The following is a 22,584-nucleotide window of genomic DNA, read 5'->3' on the forward strand; positions in this document are numbered from 1 at the left end:
TAAAAACAAATGATGGTTATTTGTAATGCACATGCATATATATAAATCATTCTAATTGCCAGAATAACCACTTTCAGTGCCATTTTCAGGTCACAGCAGCTTATAGCATCTAAATGAGCACTGGTACAGAGCTGATGAATATTACATTTAAGGTCTCATTCAGAGCAAGCGACTTGAAAAGTGGGGAAAAGCTGTGTTGTCCAGTGCAGCCTTTTAGGTATTTGTACTCCTCTGCACCGCACTGCCGTGTGGCAACGAGTAATGTTCAGTTGCTCATTCTTGCGATCTTAAGCTACCATAACTATTGTGGTACGACGATACCATTGCACATGGCTTAGCCTTTCAGAAGATAAATTTATTGAACAGCAAGCATCGATAGCTAGTGGCCATCAATGCGGCGGAATATTTCAGTAGCTTGGAATGCTGCCTGAAAGTTTCTGCAACATTACAATAGCTTTCCAGCAATATTGCACTAACGTTGTCATGGGAATGTTGCATGCGTGCAAATAAAAAGTTGTACCAATATTAAGAAAATGTTGCAGCCATGTTGCATTAATATCGTCTTCAGAAGTTGCCTAAACATTGAGAAAAGGTTGTTGTAACATTGGTGCAATGTTGCTTCAATGTTGTCTTATGTATGTTGCGTCAACGTGGCAAAAAGAGGACACTAGCCACGTTAAGGCAATGTTGAAAGCAAACATTGCGGCCGCATTGAGGCAACGAAGTGTGCTACTAGGGGGGCTATACTCCTTGACATGAGTGCCCGTGGTGTCTTGCTCGGTTTGTCCAGTGAAAACCAAATACCAATTTATACCGGAGAAGCTGAGTAAACCAACCGTGTCAGGAGTTCTGCGAAGGGCGCTGGCAATCTGCCAAGTCCCCCCCCCCCCCCCCTCTAACACATACACTGCAAATAAAACATGCTGTGATGTCATCACCACGCAGCATAGCGTCATAATGGCACGAAACAAAGAAACTGAATAAATGCCCTAATCACTGCTTTTTCCTTTCCGAGACCTCAGTGGAAAAAATTCGGCGGAGGGTAAGGGGGTCATCATGGAAATAAATATGGTGTCACAAGTCACGATCGAGAGGTTTCAAGCCGATTTCTGTATATCAAATTATCGATATATTGAATTATTTCACGCTCTATGCAGAATGTAAAGAAGGTTGACAATTTTTTATATGTTTGGGTGAAAATAAACTGTTTTTGAAGAAAATAAATGCATGCAATAATTGCCTCACTTTGGCAAAATTTGCTCAAATAAAATATTTTTAAATTTGTGACCATGACATCTTAAAGAAAATTGCAGGAATGCCACTTGTTGCTGCTGTCATGGTGTATTTAGAATGGAAAAGTTAAAACTTCGATTATCAAACCAAGCGGCCTTAGAAAACCATATTTGTCAGGTTGGTAAGCTCTGTATTTGGGTGTGAAAATGATAGCTAGTTATCAAGAGGCATTAACATAATGGCTAAATTGTGTCACCCCAGCTTTGGCAATGCAAGACATACAAACCACAAAATTTGGTTGGTTGGTTGGTTTGTGGGGTTTAACGTCCCAAAGCAACTCAGGCTATGAGAGACGCCGTAGTGGAGGACTCCGGAAATTTCGACCACCTGGGGTTCTTTAACGTGCACTGACATCGCACAGCACACGGGCGCCTTGCTTTTGGCCTCCATCGAAAAACGGCCGCCGAGGCCTGGATTCGATCCCGCGACCTTGGGAACAGTAGTCGAGCGCCGTAACCACTGCGCCACCCCGGCGGGGTAAACCACAAAATTTAAAGATCTTTTCAACGCAAGAAGAGTATTCAGAGCCTTGTATTTCTTTGCTTTAAAACATCTTCAGAGTTTTTTTCAGTGGGCTGAGCTATAAATCCCTGTAGCGCACTCATCCGTGACATGCTCATCTTCACTCGAGCTCACATCAATGTATGTCTTTATTGCGATAAACATGCGTTCTTTCCAGCTGCTGATTGCATGGCCAAAATACAGTCTGTATAAACTTTGTGCAAGATATTGGAGTTGTACAGCAGGCCCACTTAGTGTGTTCGTCTAGATAAAGACGGTGGTGCATGGATGTAAAGAAATTCTTCGTGTGCAATAATTCTCTTTGCTCATCGTATGATGGTGGCTTCTCAGTAGTACTTGAGGTGGACGGTGGAAGAGGGCCACATTCATTATGCCTAGGGGTTAATTTTTCTTTTAAACTGAAAAAACTCATTAAAGTATGCCAAATTCATTCCTTGAATTTAAATTCCAACCAATAAAGTTGAGTATTCCTGATATGCATGCAACAACCTTCTGGATATTCAGTACCAGTTATCGTCAGCACAGGAGAAAACTGATTTCCCAGTTTTCAGTGCTGGAACCATATAAGTGGTGAAACAATGGTATATTTAGAATTTAGTACTGGAGCTGTGAGTTTTTTAAGCTATTGATTCGTGACCTCAGACAGGCTGCTGCAGAGACCAAGCCAACCGTGACCAAGCACTGTAACACAGCCTAGTATACTCAGGTTAGATTTAATTTCTGGCTTAGAGCTGCCACTCAATAAAGTAGATTTGTACAATGCACTGGAGAGGATCAGATAACTACAGATTTGCTGAAGGACGGGGGGGATATCGTGCTAAAAAAACTGGCCACCCTGTATACGCAGTGCCCGGTGTCATCGACGGTACCGGAACCATGGAAGAATGCAAACATTATCCTCGTTCACAAGAAAGGGGACTCTAAGGACCTTAAAAATTAGACCGATCAGCTTACTGTCTGTTACGTATAAGGTATTTACTAAGGTAATCGCTAATAGAATCAGGACAACCTTAGACTGCAATCAAGCAAAGATCAAGCAGGGTTTCGGAAACGGTACTCTAGTATCGATCATATCCATACCATCAATCAGGTGATAGAAAAATGCTCGGAATATAACCAGCCCTTATACCTAGCATTCATTGATTACGAAAAAGCATTCGACTCAGTTGAAACCTCGGCGGTGATGCAGGCATTGCGAAATCAGGGGGTAGACGAGCCGTACGTGAAAGTGCTGGAAGATATATATAGTGGCTGCACAGCAACCATAGTTCTGCATAAAGAAAGTAACAAAATTCCCATTAAGAAAGGTGTTAGGCAAGGAGACACAATCTCCCCAGTACTATTCACAGCTTGTTTAGAGGAAGTATTCAGAGACTTGGAATGGGAGCAGTTAGTGATAAGGGTAGATGGAGAATACCTCAGCAATCTGCGATTTGCTGATGACATTGTCTTGCTAAGCAACTCGGGGGATGAACTGCAAATAATGCTTGATGACCTAGACAGGAAAAGTAGAAAGGTAGGCTTGAAAATCAATATGCAGAAGACTAAGGTAATGTTCAACAGCCTCGGGAAGGAACAGCAGTTTACATTAGGTAGCGAAATACTGGAAGTAGTAGGCGAATATGTCTACTTAGGACAGGTAGTAACCGCAGATCCGGACCATGAAAAGGAAATAACAAGAAGAATAAGATTGGGATGGAGCGCATTTGGCAAGCACTCGCAGATTATGACTAGCAGCTTACCGGTATCGCTCAAGAGGAAAGTATACAACAGTTGCATCTTGCCTGTACTCACCTATGGGGCTGAAACGTGGAGGCTAACCAAGAGAGTTCTACTTAAGTTGAGGACAACCCAGAGGGCTATGGAACGAAAAATGGTAGGGGTAACATTAAGAGATAGAAAGCGTGCAGAGTGGGTCAGAGAAATAACTCAAGTTACCGACATTCTAGTAGAAATTAAGAAGAAGAAATGGACATGGGCAGGACATGTAGTGCGGAGAGTGGATACCCGATGGTCACTGGGGTAACAAACTGGATTCCAAGAGAAGGAAAGCGTAGCAGGGGGCGGCAAAAAGTTAGGTGGGCGGAAGAAATTAAGAAGTTTGCAGGGGTCAAGTGGATGCAGCTAGCACAGAACCGTGTTAAGTGGAGAAATATGGGAGAGGCCTTCGCCCTGCAGTGGGTATAATCAGGCTGATGATGATGATGATGTACAATGCACGTAATGACACTGACAACTTTTGGAGCCATCACATGGAACGGTCAACCTGGTTTCTGCTATGGTTGAGTGGAAGTTCTATTGCTGCTATCAGCATGCAAATACAACGCAGATTGTCAGTAAACCCATACTGCAACTAGGACAGTGAAAACAAAGTGTTTAAATTAAACTTTTGCTTAAATTTTCGTCTCTTAGCCCAACCATTACATTCGACATTTTACTTTTTTTTTATGACTGTACGACTTCGTTCTGCTAGAATACCTTCTAAGACTATCATCTGCGTTTTAATGGCTATGTCAGCTTCTCATTATAAGAAAGAAAACCGTGACAAACTCTGCATCACTGCTGACCGCATAGGGACAACATATATTTCAGCAATAAAGGCTGAAAATCTATAAGTAGGAAATAATATAAATGAAAAAGAAAAAAAGGTGAAAATAACATTCTGACAAATTTGGCAAATTTTAAAAATATAAGAACCGAGAACTTCAACCTCTGGTTACGTTGAAGGTCCTCTTGAAACGGTGAGCATTCTTCAATTTCCTTCTGCACAAGTCAAAATTTTCTGGCCGCTCAAAGGGCATTCTCAAATGTGTATTGGTTTTGAAATTACACCTAGTTTAGTCAGTTGTAGTCTAGGAAGTTACTGTCCATGTTGATATAGCTACACAGTTACACGTGCATGTCCGAGCAAGTGCTATGTCCTTGCATGCGCTGACAATCAGTGACCAGCGAGACTCTCCACAGCAGCCTGCCGTGTCCCTTGTCTGGCCACACTGGTCACTGTAGCTGGTTAGGGTTGTGCAGTGTGGATCAACCTCAAGCAACTAAGAAGTCAAAGTGGATCAAAGTCAACACAGCGGTCATCATTTCATATTTTCATGGCAGTCCTTTAATTAATATCACCGAAGTGCTTGTTAGGAGCATTGGTTGCCTAATGATGAAAAGCATTAATAAACAAGAAAAAAGGTTCAAAGATTAACACTTCCTTTGAGCAAACAACAAAGAAAAAAGTTGGCCACTACCATTATTTCCACAAAAGTAAAAAACATTCAGCAGCTTTATAAAATCTGTACACTTTGTACATTTTTAATGGTAACTAGAAAATGTGACGATGGTAAGAAAAATTGTTTGAATGATGCAGCAAGAATACAGTACCGAGAGTGCATGTTGCGATGGCGGCGCACTTGAGAACTAGGGTAACATTCACAACATCTGCCTCAAAGTGAGTGAGTCTGCCTAGCATAGATTCAAGGCTCTGGAGGCACACCGCTGCTTCACAGTCTTGCAACGCTAGATTTGACTAGCTCATGTGAACTTTCTTCAAGCAGTCTATCATAGACGTAGCCAGCTGAGGAAATGAAAAAGACGAGGCAGAATCATTCTTTCCACACTCCTTTTGCTCTCCAGCTGAGGAATTCATCGTATTCCTCTTCCTCCAAATCACTGTTGCTCTCTTGATTGACGTCATTTGTGGTCACTTCCTTCTTCATCAGCTCTTCTTTTCTCTGCTGAAGCTGTTCAACCCGCTGCCAATTTTGGCTGAAAAAAAAAAGAAAAGAATAAGCTCACCATAACTAGCTCCCTTCAGTTATGCTGTTTTCTTTCTATCCTTTCCTCATTACTTACACCTTTCACAAAAGTATTCCAGTCAAGGATTTGATTGGTTATAGTGCCAAACCTTTGCAATTCTTGAAGCGGAAGCTTCATTACGCCAGCCAGCTCAAGCCTTCAGCGTCAGTGTTGGTGGGTGCCTGAAAGAGCGCCAACTCGGCTGGCACTGGAATCAGCCTGCCACGACATTTGAACTCACGTTACCCCTGTGCCAAGGGCAGGAGCTGCTAACTCGGGTCGATCCTTTTATATGGAAGGGTGATATCAGAATCAGTTTGCCAGAACCGTTTGTATTCAAGTTACCCCTAGGACACGCAGGCACGTCCATACGGCTTGGTTAAAGCGGGACTTTATGTGTGGGCTGCAGCTTACGCTCTCCCGTCACCCTTAAAAGCTGAGCTTTAGTGTTCCCGATAATGTAGCGCCCTACACTGATATGGCGTGATAGGGGAATAACGTAGCAGGCAAAATAAGCTGTCGCCTCCATCCAGGTTTAACCAGAGCTAAACAACCGCTAATTTTTTTTGGTAACAACAATATAGATGCAACGAAAACATTAATTATGAAGTTCTCTAATTTCAAGTGCTGTCGATAAATATTTCATGAAACAGCATTCACATACAACACTTACAACATGTGTAAATTAAAGTGATATAATTCAACAACATAGTCTTCAGGTCAGCTTAATATTTAACACTATATATGAACACTTATTACACCTCAACGATGACAGCATAATGCCTAATAGCTTTCTGCTTCAAATAAACAAGCCGCATAATCAGGGAGCAAAAAGCAAGTTCTCACATCATATTTGTTGAAATTTTCTGTCTCAAGCAAACGAGTTTTCATAAAAACAGTGAACTTGCAATAATTCGAACTCAGGAAACTAGCACTTTAGCCACTTCAAACAAATTTCAAAAATTTCAATTTCCATGTCATGTTTTCAGCGCAGAGTAATATCTCGTTAATTAGGAAATTCGAACTAAGAGCACGGTCTCGGCAGACACTCAAAGTTTATGCCATCGGATGCTCAGTAATTACGGTACGGGCGGGCCCACACTAGTTAATTCAGAAAGGGGGCGACATTGAAGTTACGACTCGCGAAGCCTGCAAACAACTTTACAAACTTCTCCGAACCTAAATTATATGGAACGGTGGTGCTCGTGCACCTCAAGCTTGCACATTACGGCAGGCGAGATGATGATTGGACGTCCTGCAATCCCAGAATATAGTCCAGCAGTATTGTTCCAGCTTTGCTTGTCCTAAACATCCTCAAACGTGACGGTGCCATTTATGAAGAGACACCGCTACTACTGCATTGAACTGCGAAAAGAGCCACAGAGGCAATTACGATTTAGGAGCAATTCTGGAACGTTTCCAATAGTTACACAAAGCAGTGTGCTTGACATAACCACGAATAATTGTCGTTTAGTTTTCATCTCAAATCTACAGAATAGATACTGCATTCCAGGGGTTTGCCAGATAATACAAACACTTTTCAGCATTTTTTTTCGGGCTGCTCAATAATTCAAGCTTCTGGATAATTTGAAAATTTTCCACGTCTAACGAAGATAGAAATTTTCAAGATTTTATTCTACCTTAGGTGGCTTAATTCAAACTTTGTCTCACTCAGTGCTCCCAACATGCAAGAGGTCAGCAGCTGTCAAATATAAGGGTAGCAACACCATCGACGGGTTCGCGAAAGGGGGTTGTGTTAAGATATGACCAGCAGTAAGTGATCGTTCAGGTGTCTCTCCTGAAGTCTGAATTGCAAGGTACATCACCATCCATGGAAGCTGTGATGGGCCTGCACTGTCAAGAGTTATGATGGCTGCAGGGCTTGTAAGCTCTGTCACTAGGTGTGGTGATAGCAATTATTGACTGCACCTCAGCCCGGCAAGTCCAGATGCATGTGATTTTGGATACCAGTTGGCACGCCATTAGTTGCTGCATTTTTTCTACAGACAATGTCTCGCCGTTCTGGCATCTGCGTGCGTGCACCTCGCTGCTGTCCTAGTGCATCTGCGTCAATAATGCCATGTTCATCACCATTTTGAAATAAGTTCTTTTCTGTGCATTTCTGATAGTGTGCATGCAGAAATGCACTGATGGAGCAGCAATAAGTTGTTGTTGCTACTTTTTTCACTCAACAGCATTCAATCATTTTTTATTCTTTTTCAGCGATTAAATTTATTATTGTGTAAAACAGTTTTTAGCAGTTACTTGCATTTCATTTATTGAAGCCTTAAAGGCCCAAAGGCATTACATAATTGTAAAACAGCATATCAACACCAGTTAAAGAAATAAACAAAGGAAGGAAACGAAACAAACGGGAACAAAATATATAAGGGCAGACTAGTGGGCAATGTCGAATAGAACACTGAAGGTGACTCGTTTGTTTAGGTTGGAAAATTTCGCGATTACAGCCATCTAAAAATTTTTCTTTTGGATGATTTGAACCACTTTGCTGCGCTACGAGTCTTGCTTTATCAGAAATAGGTACAACAGTATTAACATTGCTTTTTCAACCGTGCTACCTGTTGGAGACTGCAGGTTCAATAATCAAATAAGTGGTGTCTACTAATACCTTATATCGCACTAATGCTTATAACTAAGTTGTCTTGTAGATTTACACAGACAAAGAAACTGGATAAACGCTGAGGTTAAGCGCAATCTACCAACCGAAGTTTTATTTCTTAGAAAAGGAAAAAGAAAACACAAGCACGCGACGTAATCTGAGGATCGTGAATACACATAAATCATAACAGTGCACTGTGACAGCAAGAACAACTAAGGAATGAAACCATGAAAATGTAAAAAATAAACACCTTATCTAAGCCCGGGATGAAATCGCGTAAAACTTGTGATTCGCGTAAGTGTAAAACTAAGCAGCGCAGCATTTGTGAGAAGATGTTCCAACTAGCTCAATCTCAAGCACTTCTTGTCTTGTAGAAGAAGGTCCAAAATACCATTGCCACATTTGAACACATGATGGACAACCTACTCAGAGGGCTGCACACTTGCCTTTGTTACCTGGACGACGTTGTCATCTTTCCCCCGATTTTTCATCTCACCACCAGCGCCTTGAGACAGTTCTCCGATGCCTGACCGATGCTGGACTCCAATTAAATTTAAAGAAGTTCCATTTCGCAGCACGGCAGCTAACCATTCTCGGGCATGTCGTCTCCAAGGATGGCGTTCTTCCCGATGCGACAAAATTACGCGCTGTGGCAGAGTTTCCCAAGTCCACTACTGTGAAAGAACTCCGCAGCTTCGTCGGCCTCTGCGCTTACTTCCACCGCTTCGGTCACAATTTCACCACAATCATCGACCCTCTGACCAAGCTTCTGTCCAGCCACGATCTTTCAGCCTGGTCTCCACACTGTGATGAGGCCTTTGCGACACTCTGCCACCTTCTGATGGCTCCGCCAATCCTTAGTCATTTCGACCCTTCTTCTCCCACAGAAATCCACACTGATGCCAGCGGCGTAGGCCTCAGCGCAGTACTAGCTTAGCGGAAGTCTGGCTTTGATGAATATGTTGTCGCTTATGCCAGCCGGACCCTGACGAAAGCTGAGGCAAGTCTGGCTTTGATGAATATGTTGTCGCTTACGCCAGCCGGACCCTGACGAAAGCTGAAGCAAACTATTCCGTCACCGAGAAAGAGTGTCTGGCTATCCTCTGGACAATAGCCAAATTTCGCCCCTACTTGTATGGCCGTTCTTTTGATGTCATCACCGATCATCACTCCCTCTGCTGGCTTTCTTCTTTGAAAGATCCTTCCGGTCGACTGGCCCGTTGGCCCATTGTATGCATATATGTATTTCTCAAGCAAATTGCTGCTAGTCTCGGATCATATTAAGTGAAATTCTAATGTTTTCAACTTCTCATCATTGAAACAAAGGTCTCTGCTTTCTAGAAAATTGCATTATTGAGCTTACAGTACATAAGCAGTGCAACCACCTATGCACAAAGCACTACACTAGCACAAGGATAACCCTTCTTAAACCTACACCCACTCATCCACCCCTTTAATTTATTATTCACCCACCCACCACAAGCATGCATGCATGCACGTGCACACACACACACACACACATGCACACTGTCACTGTCAGAAGCTATCAATCTGAACTGAAAAAAATTATCAAATGACTGCATATTTACATTTGTTCATCAATTTCTTCAATGTCACGCTCCACCTTGCTCTCTTCAATATCCTCAGCCATGATTGCTTCGGACACCTGAAAGGGAACAAGTGCATCGACCAAATTCTTTCCCATCTCAGATTATGGGCTGCTTCTTTCAATGTATTACCCTTTGCCACAGTTATGTATAAGTCAATGTTTTCTTACGTGCACATAACGTAATTCTGTGCTGGAAAAAATAAGCACAACAGTAATTTTTCTATTCAAAATTTCTTTCCAAGCAAAAATCAACATAGTGGGGATCCAAATCCTATATACAGTTTATATCTTCATACGATCAGTAAATTTGTTCTTAACTTCCAAAAGTTTCTAAAGTACTAAAACAAATTCCCACTCGTGTACTTCAAACGTAACATAAAGCTTGCTCTACGCAATTCACGCATGTGTTGGTGGTACTTCGCAAGCAGCACACATCTGTACGCGCATGGACGTTTTTGTTTATGCCTCAAAAGCTACTGAACTTTATACCTGCTCTGAAAGCACTGCTCTTGTGTACCTGTCCTTGTGCATTCCTTTTGTGAACAGGGTCATAATGGTATGCGCGGCGCTGCCCCAGACAGCACCTGTTGCCAGAGCCATTGAAAATGTTCAGTGCGACTACCATGGCTGTTCTCAAGATTTTTTCCGGCTTTCATACACTTAGTGCATAATTACGCTACTATTGACTGCCAAATATGCGAACTGCTTACTGCAAAGCAACAAAGGGTACAAAAATTTACAGATGAACCTAATTACACTATTTGTTCGCAAAGTGACAGGTTAGAAGCTGTTGATACCTTTACATTGAGTTTGTGTCTTCCTTTCATGGTTGTTTGCGGACCATTACATGCTAGTCTGCATATGAGATATCTCTTCAGGACACCTGCTGGATAGATGTCTAGAGGTGTGAACACTAATGCAATGAAGATAGATCAAAACACGTAGCTGTCACTACCAGGCAGGTAACACTGCTTCTTGTGCTGCGAATGACCAATGACATATTTTTAATGCACTAGAATCAGATGTCGCAATGAGCCTCAAAGTTGCGGGCCATGTGTCTGTGCGGTAAATGCCAGCTGCACCACTCAGGGAGAGAAGGATGGCTGGCACGGAGGGAAAGGGCTCTGATCTTGAAAGGAATAAAATAAATACAGCCACAACTTCGCCCACTCTAGGCTACAATCCGCAGCTGGCCACTTCACGACAGCACTATGCTATTGCCAAAGCCACTTGTCCCATGTGTCTATCACTCTCTCGTGCCGTACACTGCATTTTGTTGTCTTCGTCAACTTCCACCCATATGCACCGGACCCAAACACACTACAATCGCATTGCCCTCTGAGGGTGTATTCTAGTTGCAGAGTGACACCGAAAGCCCCATGATCTCATGTGCACTGCTGCTCAACAGATGGCGCGACATGATAGTGCGCATACTTATTATTCAGCTAACTAAGCAAATTAGGTGTAAATATTTTTTTTTGAAGAGCCTCCAAAGCTATCGCATTAAAACCATCAGTAGGCTGCCCACCTCGATGACCAAGGCAGGAAGAGTAATTTTCACTGCAAAATTAAGGACATTAACTTTACAGTGACGTAACACGTGTTTGCTTGACAAAGAGATGGCAATAATCTGCTCACATAAGTTTCGATTGAAATTCAGTCTAGTGCTGAAAATGTGCATCGCTATGGCAACAGTTTGGGCTAGTCAGTGAAACATACAAGGGTTGCACAACACAAAGGGGGCAAGACACAGGAATGAGTCCTGTGTTCCTGCTCCTTCCTGAACTGTACATCTCTTACTGTGCAGCTCTTTATGCTTTTAAAGCATCTAAAACTTGAGTAATTAAAGATTTTCAATGTTGAAGGCATTGTGTTCTTAAAAACTTTCAAGAACTACGGCGAAGTACTCCAATACGGTAGGCACACAGCTCAGAGCAGACAATACAATAGCCTGACTCTGTCCCAGGCAGCAGACAAATAAGCAATGTAAGCCACTTAAATGGCCAAGAAGCAAGCTAAAGTGGGCACACAGAGCTGAAAACAAAAACCACATTATTTTAGGTTCTGTTTGCATCTTGCCAACAACACACTTGACTAGAGGCAACAGGCCTGAAGAAAGAACACAAAAATCTACAACTTGTGAATAACGAACAGATGGTCAACAGCAAACGAACATACCGTAGTTTCTTCGGCGATTTCCTTTCTAAATTTTTCCCACTCCTCTTCAATTGGGTCTTTGTATTCCACATTCCTTGCCTGTGTAATGAACAAACATAGACAAGTAAGCTCCTGGCAAATACGAGTATTTCTTGCAAGCTTTTGGGCACGTAACGTCAGTAACAAGAAAAGGGTCAATAAAGACCACCGAGAAACAAAAATAGCACCATTCCAGAAATGTTCAAGCAGATCATGGGAGGTATACTATGCACTGTTTTAAAAACCGGTTCAGAGCCACAGCCAACTAAGCATAAAATGACCTAGATATATGATGCTGTACCAATGCCAGTGTATTGTTTTATAGTGCCAGCTGTATAGGCAATGTGACATCGTAATCACTATTGCTTGATAATGGGTTAATGGTTAGTTTAGGTTCTCTGAAGAAACTTCCTGAGCATTACTGTATGCATGTGCCTTCACTCCTTGTTTCCTAGGGTCAGAGAGTCTGTCAAGTTCCAAATGATCAAAACAAGGCCCGTAGCCCTTATTTCGACCCAGAGGGCTATAGCCAGAAGGCAATGCTTTTATGTGGCATAAACTGAAGCCCAATGCCACATTGACAGTTTTTCTTACATTTCACATCTGCCTTTCAATCAGTTCTGAAAAAGAGGCGACAAATGCTAAAAGGAGTAAATGTAACATAGCCTCCACTGCAAACAACTCACTTTAGTATACAAATGAAATGTAATTATTTGCCAGCAATTTTTGCCTCTGCACAGTAACTAAAATAATGCCCATGCATCTTCACCACAAATTGGGTCTAAGTTTAGGACCACAAAGGGTAAAGTTCCGTACATCTGTCCATAAATTATGCTTAAACAAAAATTAAACGCTGAGTATATATACATTTCAGGCATAACTAAGATAAAGCTATGTGGAAGCGTATGTTTAAAGAGCCTTCAGGGCAGAAGTGGATGGTGAGCCTGTACATTTTCAGGCACTTGCACAAGGACTCCCAACGCAAGGGCACAAGTGTTGTTAGAGTCTTCACAGAATACCTCCTCTGTCCACATTTTCTTCCTGCCTCACTATTACCTAAGGAAGGTGCACTGACAAGCAGCCCTAAGCCAGCTTCAGCATCACCGATGCTTATAGCCAAGTGAAACACATTTTCCATGGATAACAAGCTAAAATGTGATCTATAAAACATGAACAGCTCATAAAGAACAGTGTGGAGCCAGGAGACCTCATGCTCAGAAAGAAAACATAGTGACAGTAGTGGCCCCCCCCCCCCCCCGAAGAATTAAAATTTTTGTTCCCTAAGATAGTGTGTGCATTATCAATAAATTAAAATTTGAATTTTTATTAAAAAGTTTCAACATTTTTATAAAAACGTGAACAGGATAAGGCAAAAACACTCTTCACCCAAAACTAGGTGTTGTTTCGCATGCATGCGTGCGTGTGTTACACACACACACATTGTAATGCACAGTTACAATTATGTATGCCTGCCATCTTCAACTATATAGGATTTCCTTTTTTTCCCCAGTTACTTTAAATGTGCTACACATCAACATTCTTGCAGCTCAGCTCCTTATTAGGAGTAAAAGCTTTCTCTGAATCAGCAGGTACAATAATTTTAGCAAGTTTATTGCATTCCGATACAAGTGAATGTACTGTGCAGCTTTCTGTGGTATGCAAGAAAGGAATACACTATGAAAAAATACAGTGGAATCTCATTGATACAATTCCCACAAGCACCGAAAATAAAAATGTATTATCCGAAAATCGTATTATCCAAAACGGACTCCAAAAGATCGCGAATAATACATACTAGGCACGGAACTTGCTTTTATTAAAGCACTTTAAAATAATCCGTCACTTTGCGCTGCACTTTTTGCTTTTCGAAGTCCTGCAGCAAGCTTTTCTGGAACTTGTAGAAATGAGTAGCAATTTCCTCACTGAGCTTCGCAGACGTGACAAAGCCACGAAGCTCGTCCAAAGCTTCAAGAGCAAGACGCCGGAGATCGCTGCTGCGATCTCCGGCGTCTTGGTTGTCATCGTCGTCGCTCTCCTCTTCAGCGGTAACATCTGCAATGATGTCTTGGACGGTGCACAATTCGCATGTCGCCAGTTGGTCATCCGCCGATACAAAATCTTCCGGAGACACGTCGACATTGATGTCACCCTAGTCCAGGATGTCAATCTCTGCGCCGTCATCTCCATTTTCCTCAGAATCGCCAGATGCACAAGAAAAGCCACACTTCTTGAAGCAGTTGGCAATGGTGTCGGGTTTGACGCGATCCCATGACATCGCCAGAAAATGGATGGCACCAAGAATATCCACCTTCAAGCTGGCATCTTTCCGGTCAATCTTGGCCAAAAAGCGTCAGACCAACAAGTTCCTAAAGTGAAATTTCACGTTTCTAATGATTCCTGCATCTAGGGGCTGCAAGTGGCTGGTGTAGTTGGGCGGCAGGAAAATTACTTTGATGTTTTGCAGCCACGAAGTATCGACAGGGTGCGCGGCACAATTGTCGAGAAATAGAAGAATTCTGCGGTTCTCGGCATGCATCCGGGCATCCAGAAGGGTGAGGAACTCTGTGAAAAGGGCTCCGGTCATCCATGCCTTCCTATTCGCTTTGTAAATGACAGGAAGGCGTGGGTTACGCGAGAAGCAGCGTGGCTTCCAGAACTTGCCAATGACGGTAGGCTTGAGCTTCTTGGTTCCATCAGCATTGCAGCACAACAATATGGTGACTCTTTCTTTGCTTTTTTGTCCGCCTTGACACGTCTGACCTTTCATGCTGAGGCTTTTCTCAGGCTGAAGGTTGACGAACAACTCAGCTTCATCTGCGTTGAACACATCGTTTGGCTGGTACTGAGCAATCACCGCCGGCAGAGTCGAAAGCCAGTTTGAGACCTGATTTTAGTTGGCAGACTTCCCTTCGCCAGAAACGGTTTTATATGACAGGACATGCCGAGTCTTAAAACGATGCGGCCACCCGCCCGAAGCTTCAACATCTTCGATGCCCAACGAGAGTGCTATCTCATCAGCTTTCTCGAGAACAACTGTCCCGTCCACGTTCACACCCGCCGCCCTTACTTCCCTGAACCACGCCAGTAGAACCCCTTCCATCTTGCCATGCTGGGCGCCCCTTGTTTGCTTCACGCCGGCGTCGAAGACTTGAATGTTCTTCCAAACTTTTTCTCACTTGCCGACGATCGTGTTCAGTGTGTAGACAGGCAAACAAAGTTCGCGTGCCTGGTTGACACGTTTCCTCTGCGGATTTTCGTCGACTTTTGCGAGGATGTTGAGTTTTTCTTTCAGCGATAACGCTTTACGCTTTCTAGACATGGTGAAGCGCACAGGTGAAACGCGGCACCAAAACAGATGAAACGATAAGTGCGAAGTACAAGCTGAACGCTCGGAACACCAAAATGGCAACAAGAAATGGCAAGCACAAAGCCAACAAAGCCTACAGCATCGTCAATGCATGCGCCAATTACTGCTTCTTGGTCACGTGATTTTACCGGAATTACTATGTCTTAGGATAGATGGCGCTAAAAACCTTCAGTGCACCAGTTTTGGTGCCGACCCGTTTCAAAGGGTATGGCCCTGAGCATCATCATCATCATCAGCAGCAGCAGCAGCACTTCGGTGCTTTTGGTGTGCGAGGTTGCGAAAATGGCTCCCAGAGGCCGCCACACTGCTGCAGGCGCTGTGCTGAGGCACGGCCGGACTCGAGCCGAGCTGAGCCAGGCCGAGCCTCGAGCATACGAAGAGCATGTCGCCGCGTCTTCAGTCCGCCATGCCTGTCGTTTCGCTCGATGCGATAATTTCAGTAGCTCTGCCCACCCTCTGCAAAGGACTGGCTCTGATGTCATCATCATAATTGGAGAGATGTGATTCTTACACATGTCTAGCAAAGGTCATATCCAACATCGAAAATCGGTCACGAGCGCTAGGAGAGTTACGACTACTGCAGCTACTGTCGGATCCCACTAGGACACTTTTGCTGCCTCCTGGCGCAAAAATCGAAACTGCGCGAGATTTACAGAAGACGTTTCCGCGATCATATTATCCAAACCTACGTGGAAATACGATCGTATTAGCCGTAAAAAAATGCATTACCTCTATAGGGCATTGGCCGGGAACGAAAAAAACAACCTTATTATGCAAAAAACGTATTTAGCCGAATCGTATCGAGATTTCACTGTATACGCCCTTCACAGCCACTGCAGCCAAGTTCACAAGTTCCAACTCCAAGGCAAAAGTACGGAAGTCGCCTAGGCAACGATATTGCCAAACGTTCGTGGTTTAACATCACATACACATGAATACAGTCGAACCCGGTTATATCGAACCTGGATATATCGAATTTTGGTTATATCGAATTTATGGAATGCACCCTTGAAAATCCCATGCAAAAGTATAGGAAAGCCGCGTCATATATCGAACTTAATTTCACCGGTCATTCAATATATCGAACTCCGCACCACGCACTGGAAAGTGTGCCTTCCCCAAAGACGATCGCATCACCCTTGGCAGTTTGCCACATACCATTTTCAAGCCACGGGCGGAAGGAATGAGAGGGGACAATTCGGGGGCGGCTGGTCTGGCAGCGCCGTGCCCATTCCCCAAAGGCGCGCGCATCTGCTGTTATCGTTTTCCGCGCGCCAACACATGACGTTTGCAAGCCATGTGCGTGGGTGTGCCCATCCTTTTGCCAAGCTATCTCTCTCCTTCAGCATGCGCTACGCATGCGCCAAACCAGCTCAGCCCGTTTTCAGACAGGCGTCGACGCTTTCGCTTTCTCCAGCGAGTGTTGCGAACCCTCTGCGCATGGCGGCTGAGGTGGCTATGGTGCCTGCGGACGTTAAAAAGCGGCAGCTCTCTCTTTTTCTTTTTGCGAGTCATCCTTTCTTCTCGTGCTGTTTGGACGTTATGAAATGGCAGGTGTCTTTTTTTCTCTTTTTTTTTTTTTTGCAGGTGTCGTTTATCCTTGCATGTATGAATCAACGAAAGCATGCGGTCAGCTGCTGCGATCTTGACGCCCGCCCCAAGCGCGGCATGAAAAATCGAACCAGGTTTGTACGTGCAATCAAGCCATCACGGGCACTCTGCCAAGTTCGCTCCCCGCCGCCGCAGGAGCTATCAAAAGATAAACGCGCCCGGACGTTATTGCTGCGCAGCATCTTGGCACGCTGCCAAGAAATGAGCTGTGGATGAGACGACCCAAACGGAGTGACGCGCGCCATCGACATGCAAGCGAAAACGCTCGCGATTTCTGCCGCGGCAACACAGAAACCTTGTTTAGAGCTGCTGTTCCAACAAGTTTGAAATTTTTCGCTTTGTCGCTGCCGCTCGTCGCTGAGATAGCTCAATCGCTTGCACGTGAGCGAGCTGGCCTTACCGCTTGTTTTTCTTTTTCAAATTCTCCGTGCAAAAGTGCAGGGTGGGTTCATTATGCGAGTGGGTTGATTACGCGACAAATACGGTATCGTTTTTTGGCATCGTAAATGCCGCCACAAGCCAGTTTTTGTATATCGAATTATCGATATATCAAACTATTTCGCGATCCCCTTCAAGTTCGATATATCCGGGTTCGACTGTAACACTATCTGCTTTTCCTTCTGCCATCACACCTAAATTGTTTGCCAAAACACGATTCCACCACAGCCTCTGCACATCTTCTGACCACTCCCTTAGATGCAAGTAAAGGTATAATGTGATGTGCTGGGGGCAAGTACTGGTTGCATCTGCTGGCATGCTGGTCATGTATCATGCACATGACCCATGTGGCATTTTTTGGGGCATCAAACTGCCGTAAGAGAGGCTGAATGCACAGGTCTCTCCAAATGTAGTTGGTTGTGTTTCAAGCTATATCCACACTAAAGAGTAACGAGTTGAGTTTGAATGAGCAAAGTTCCATTTATCAAATGTTTCCAGCTTCCTGTGTTACTGTGTATCTGCTGCAACAAGCAGAAATAAATTTGAGCAAAATGCCATTTGCTCTCTTCGGTTCGTTGTAATCTAACCCCAGTTATCCTTAAAGGTAAGCAATTATAAACCGAGTTGCGAGTTACCTTTGCATCCAGGACAGGGTCATCAAAGAAGCCTTCTGGTATTGCTTTCGCAGGTGGTTGTTTCGCTGACACTTCTGGCTTCGGTGGCAAAGGTTTATCTGTGGCAGCTGCTTTCGACTGTGCTGAAGAAGTTTTATCAAAGAAGTCTATAAAGAAAGAAGAATACAATAACAGAAAATGAAGGTACTCGTAGTGCAGCATCTCAAACAAGCGAGCTTCAGTAAACTTCCCCATGGAAAGTCTCAAAAACAGCACAATAGGTGGCTCAGACACCACAATCCCAAAGATGCTGCCTCAGAAGCAAGACATGCACAGCCTTTACCAAAATAAAGCAAGCCACAGAATTTAGCTCTGACAGAACTCCAGAAAGTACACAGGTGCAGAGGATAAGAAAGTTAGTCCTTCTCACTCTCTCTAGAGTGAAGGCCACTCTGAAGTTGAGATTACAACAGACCCAGTGACCCTGGCTGACAGCTGTAAAAATATGGTCAATGGCACATCTAATTCTGTAAAAACTGCATCAATGTATGAATTGCTTACAAATTTCTTTTATCAAAGAGCGCCAATAGTTCAATGCACAGTCCTTTATTCATTATACTGTGCAGTAGACGATATGCAAAACTGCTTGGTGATCTGGCAATACTGCGGCCGCAGCTTCCACTAAGTTTGCTGTGCTTAAAAAAAAAAGATCATAGTCCTAAAAAATAGTCCTGTACTTTCTCTCCAGCAGCTAACATTTTTGTGTTCTTGTGCCCCCGTTACAGTTACCCTATTTATATTGCATTTGTCACTGATAGCATATGCACTTTCTCACAGATGGGGACTGTTGTGAGGCCATTGTGGGAGGGATTAACTGGCATGGGTCAATTTTTCAGTCATGTTGTTACACCTTGCAGACTGCAAGGCAGCATAACAGTGGTTACTGATTTATGTGACTGCAAAAATGACAATCGTGCGTCCAGATCATTCACACTAAATCATTAACCTGAAGCCCTTTTTATTCTGACTACGAAAGAGAGATAATTTAGGCATAAGTATCCATAATTGGCAGTGCAGTATTTAGCATAAGCGATGAAAACATGTGAAAAAACTTAAACTTGCCCTTTGGAAGTGCAGGCTCCGTAGAATTTGAGTTCTGCACAGGCTGAATAACATCCATGTCCTCATCTGATGAGTAGTCTTCTGTGAGAAGAGGACCCTTTGCCTTCTTGTGGGGTGGACTGTAATAAATGAATACAATGATGAAACATGCAGTTTTACGCATCCCTTTAATACTTCCTCAATGCTTCCTTATTTTGCACCTCTTGACAAGGAAGGGACAAGAGCCTTAGGCTAAAATAAAGTTACAATTATAACATATTCAGGGAACATGCTGGTTCCAAATGTACAATTTTATTTTATGAAAAAAAAGTCCTTGTACATCTATGTAATATTTTATGCCAGGTTTTCTGTTTTTCTTTTAATATATCATAATGCAACAAAGATAAAATTCTCATGTGATACGTAGGTTTTTTTTTTTTTTTTTTAGCTTTGACAGAATTAAATTTTTTCAGTGTTTGTTTCCAGACACAAATTTTTTTTTTTTTTAATTATTTTCAGCGAATGAATTATACCTTTTGCGCTATTTGACAGGACAATCCCACATTGTCGAAGGTCACTTATAGTATGTCTGGGTGTTTTTGTCAGCATGAACAATTTGATAGCACTTTGGCATGTGCTTTTAGAAGTAATCTCTGCTATCACTGAAAGAGTAACTCAAGACGAGATAGTCAGCAGACAAAAGCTCAAGCGGAAGTTTTCTTCTAAAAACTAGGCAAACATATGGTCAACTTGCTGCGCTGGGTTAGTGAGAGACCTAAACATCACATAGGCTGTGTGTTGATGGCAAGAATGAACTGCTGCTCAACTGTCATGATAGCCAGAACATGATACTTTTTCATGACATCTAAGCATGGTTTCATTTCGGTGTCCTATGTGCACGATAAACCTACTTAACTAACCAACTGCTCCTAGTTGGTGATGATATTGAAGAAACAGTGCTCAGCTTGCAGGCAGAGAGGAGGGGGAGCTTTCCAGTAAGTAGAGGAATATACGCTGGCAGAGCATTACCCCAAGCCTCATAAATGCGCTGCTTATACCACTGTTGCATCGCACTGCTGGTTTCTCTAGTTAGTTAACTTTAAACTTAGACTGTGTGTAAGCTCTACTTAACAGCCGGCTAACTATACTCTTGCCAACAAAGCACAGTAGTCGTTTTTCAGTTGGAACCAAATTTTGAACATTGAATTAGGCTTACTTTCATCAGTTTATGCAGAAAAGTCTAAACCTAGTTATACTCGTGGTAGTGCCTAACTCATGCACCTTATGTGCTTTAACTGCTAACATTTCCAAAAACCAAGAAGGCTTATAGATAGAATAAGCAAAATGCAAGCGATTTCATTATTACCAAAGTTGTGGACATTACAAAGACGTGAAACCATGCTGCTAGATGCCTAGTATACCCATCGACATTTTACCTACCTACTGCACTTTGGCCCTAGTAAAACATTTAATAGCCCTTTGACAAAGCTATCAATGAAACTAAGACAGTTATGTGCGGCAAAGGTCTCTAACGTGAAAGATTTCTACCCTAAAATTTGTTTTGCTTTACTTACAGCTCTTAGGATTACAATTGTTAAGCTGTACGTATATATTGTTACAAAGCGGCAAGCCGATGAAGACAGGAGACAGAACATGACCGATGACGATGGTAGATGACGTTTAATGAATGTTCGCGGGCCTAGCGCAAGCGCTCCTGCCCGCGCCACTGCCCGCTTCTTCTTCCTTGTCGTCCGTAACATGACCCGGGGCCACCGAGCGATCGTCCCGATCGTGGACAAGGAAGTTTAGCGATGTTAATGATTTTATGGCATGATGATGGGTGTGTCTGGATGCTTGAAGAAGAGGAAGAAGGAAGAATAGAACGGCTTGCCGGTACGATGTCTGATGCGTGGGTGATCCACCTCCCTTGGAGCTGTCAACCATCCGTCACCAGAGTACCGATGGCTCGAGGTCACGTCGGGCAGCTTGGGCGGGGGTTGTGTGTTCGTGTCCATTGGTTCCTTCGGGTCATTCGGGTCTTTCGGGTCCTTCGTCTCGGTTCTGATTGGTATGTCTGTTCTCCTTGTTTTCAGGTCCGGGCTGGGGCTGGGCGGTGGTAGTTGTTCAGGTCTGGGCTTGAAGGGCTGGGGCGAAGCTGCTCGGCGATGTCCCTAGGCCCTAGGTGATGGTCCCTGCTTGAAGATGACGTCGATGCTCCAAGGCGAGGATGGGGATGCCGTACCCCGCACCTCCAACCAAATGTTACGAAGCGGCAAGCCGATGAAGACAGGAGACAGAACATGACCGATGACGATGGTAGATGACATTTAATAAATGTTCGCGGGCCTAGCGCGAGCGCTCCTGCACGCGCCACTGCCCGCTTCTTCTTCCTTGTCGTCCGTAACAATATGTTATGTAAGACAAGCGTTTTTACATGGATAAATAGCCTCAAAAGAAGATTGCAGGAAGGACTGTTAACAGTCTGAAGTTCGGCTAGTTGGTGAACAGCAAGAATGACACAAAACAGCGCATAGCGGGGCTGGATAGAGATCACACAGAAGTATTATACAATTATGTAATAAAATGCACCAACCTGATATTTTCTGTTTGGCTTCGTCCTTTATCTGAAATTAAAGCAATCCAAACAGTTCGACGGTTAACGTGAAGTGACCATCAAAAAAAGTCATCGGTGTCGAAAAACGCACCATTCTGATCATCAGCTGATGCATCGTTTCGGCGCTTGCTCAGAATGCTGCCACTCTGTCCCCGATTGGTTGCACTCTCTTTAAGGTCTTCCACATTCTGGCATGTAAGAAAGACAAACATAGCGAAGTCACCCGATTACCCACACTACTCGGCAGACCGGAATTTAAGCGGTCGTTGAGTACACAAATAAAACCCACTTACTTCCTTATGAGCTTTTCCGAGAACATGAGTTGCCCATAATGTCTCGGTTTTAACGTGTACCATGCATACCGAACACATCAGCTGGCCTAAACTGTTATATGTGGGTTATGTTAAGGAAAACAAAAACATCGTCTTAAACAGCAGTACGCAAGCGAACCCGAAACGCCGTGGTATCATTGCTCAGAACGAAGCCACAACAATCATAAAAGGATATTTGGCGTATGGAGATGTGATTTTCCTCGATGACTGACTTAAAGCTTCTTTTCGCTCTCTCATCAAGCGTTTTAAATCATCTTTTTGGATCACTTTCTTCCGCGCACCGCGCGCTGCCATCTTGGTTGGATTGAACTGGATTGGATTTAAAATAAAACTATAACTATTAAATTTGCCTTCAAAGTAATTTCAAAGCCCATTTTTTTTATACAAACAAGTTCTTAACACACGTTTTGTAAACAAAAAATTTTAAATTTTGCAATCTTACAATTTTTATATTTTTGAACAAATCTTCAAGGTTGTT

At 43.4% G+C, this 22,584-nt stretch overlaps 1 protein-coding gene across 1 annotated transcript; it reads right to left on the bottom strand.

The window, feature by feature from the left end:
• Positions 1-4,887: 4,887 nt before the first annotated feature.
• Positions 4,888-22,411, bottom strand: LOC146186532 (zinc finger protein 830-like). Its single transcript, XM_084607243.1, has 9 exons — positions 22,278-22,411; positions 22,068-22,163; positions 21,866-21,962; positions 21,754-21,784; positions 19,182-19,300; positions 18,081-18,226; positions 12,012-12,089; positions 9,814-9,890; positions 4,888-5,574 (listed from the first exon to the last, which is right to left on the bottom strand). Exons 1-9 carry the CDS (start codon positions 22,398-22,400, stop codon positions 5,412-5,414), a joined length of 930 nt encoding a protein of 309 aa, XP_084463369.1. The 5' UTR covers positions 22,401-22,411; the 3' UTR covers positions 4,888-5,411.
• Between the last annotated feature and the right edge of the window lie 173 nt (positions 22,412-22,584).

Source organism: Amblyomma maculatum, chromosome 6, assembly GCF_055883805.1.
Source record: "Amblyomma maculatum isolate TAMU_Amacu chromosome 6, ASM5588380v1, whole genome shotgun sequence".
In the NCBI taxonomy this organism is placed as follows: domain Eukaryota; kingdom Metazoa; phylum Arthropoda; class Arachnida; order Ixodida; family Ixodidae; genus Amblyomma; species Amblyomma maculatum.

Coding starts and splice junctions, on each gene's coding strand:
- LOC146186532 (XM_084607243.1), bottom strand. CDS start 22,400: ATGGCAGCGCGCGGTGCGCGGAAGAAAGTGATCCAAAAAGATGATTTA. Junction 21,963..22,067: donor TCGGAAAAGCTCATAAGGAA/GTAAGTGGGTTT, acceptor CTTACATGCCAG/AATGTGGAAGACCTTAAAGA. Junction 21,785..21,865: donor ATCAGCTGATGATCAGAATG/GTGCGTTTTTCG, acceptor CTTTAATTTCAG/ATAAAGGACGAAGCCAAACA.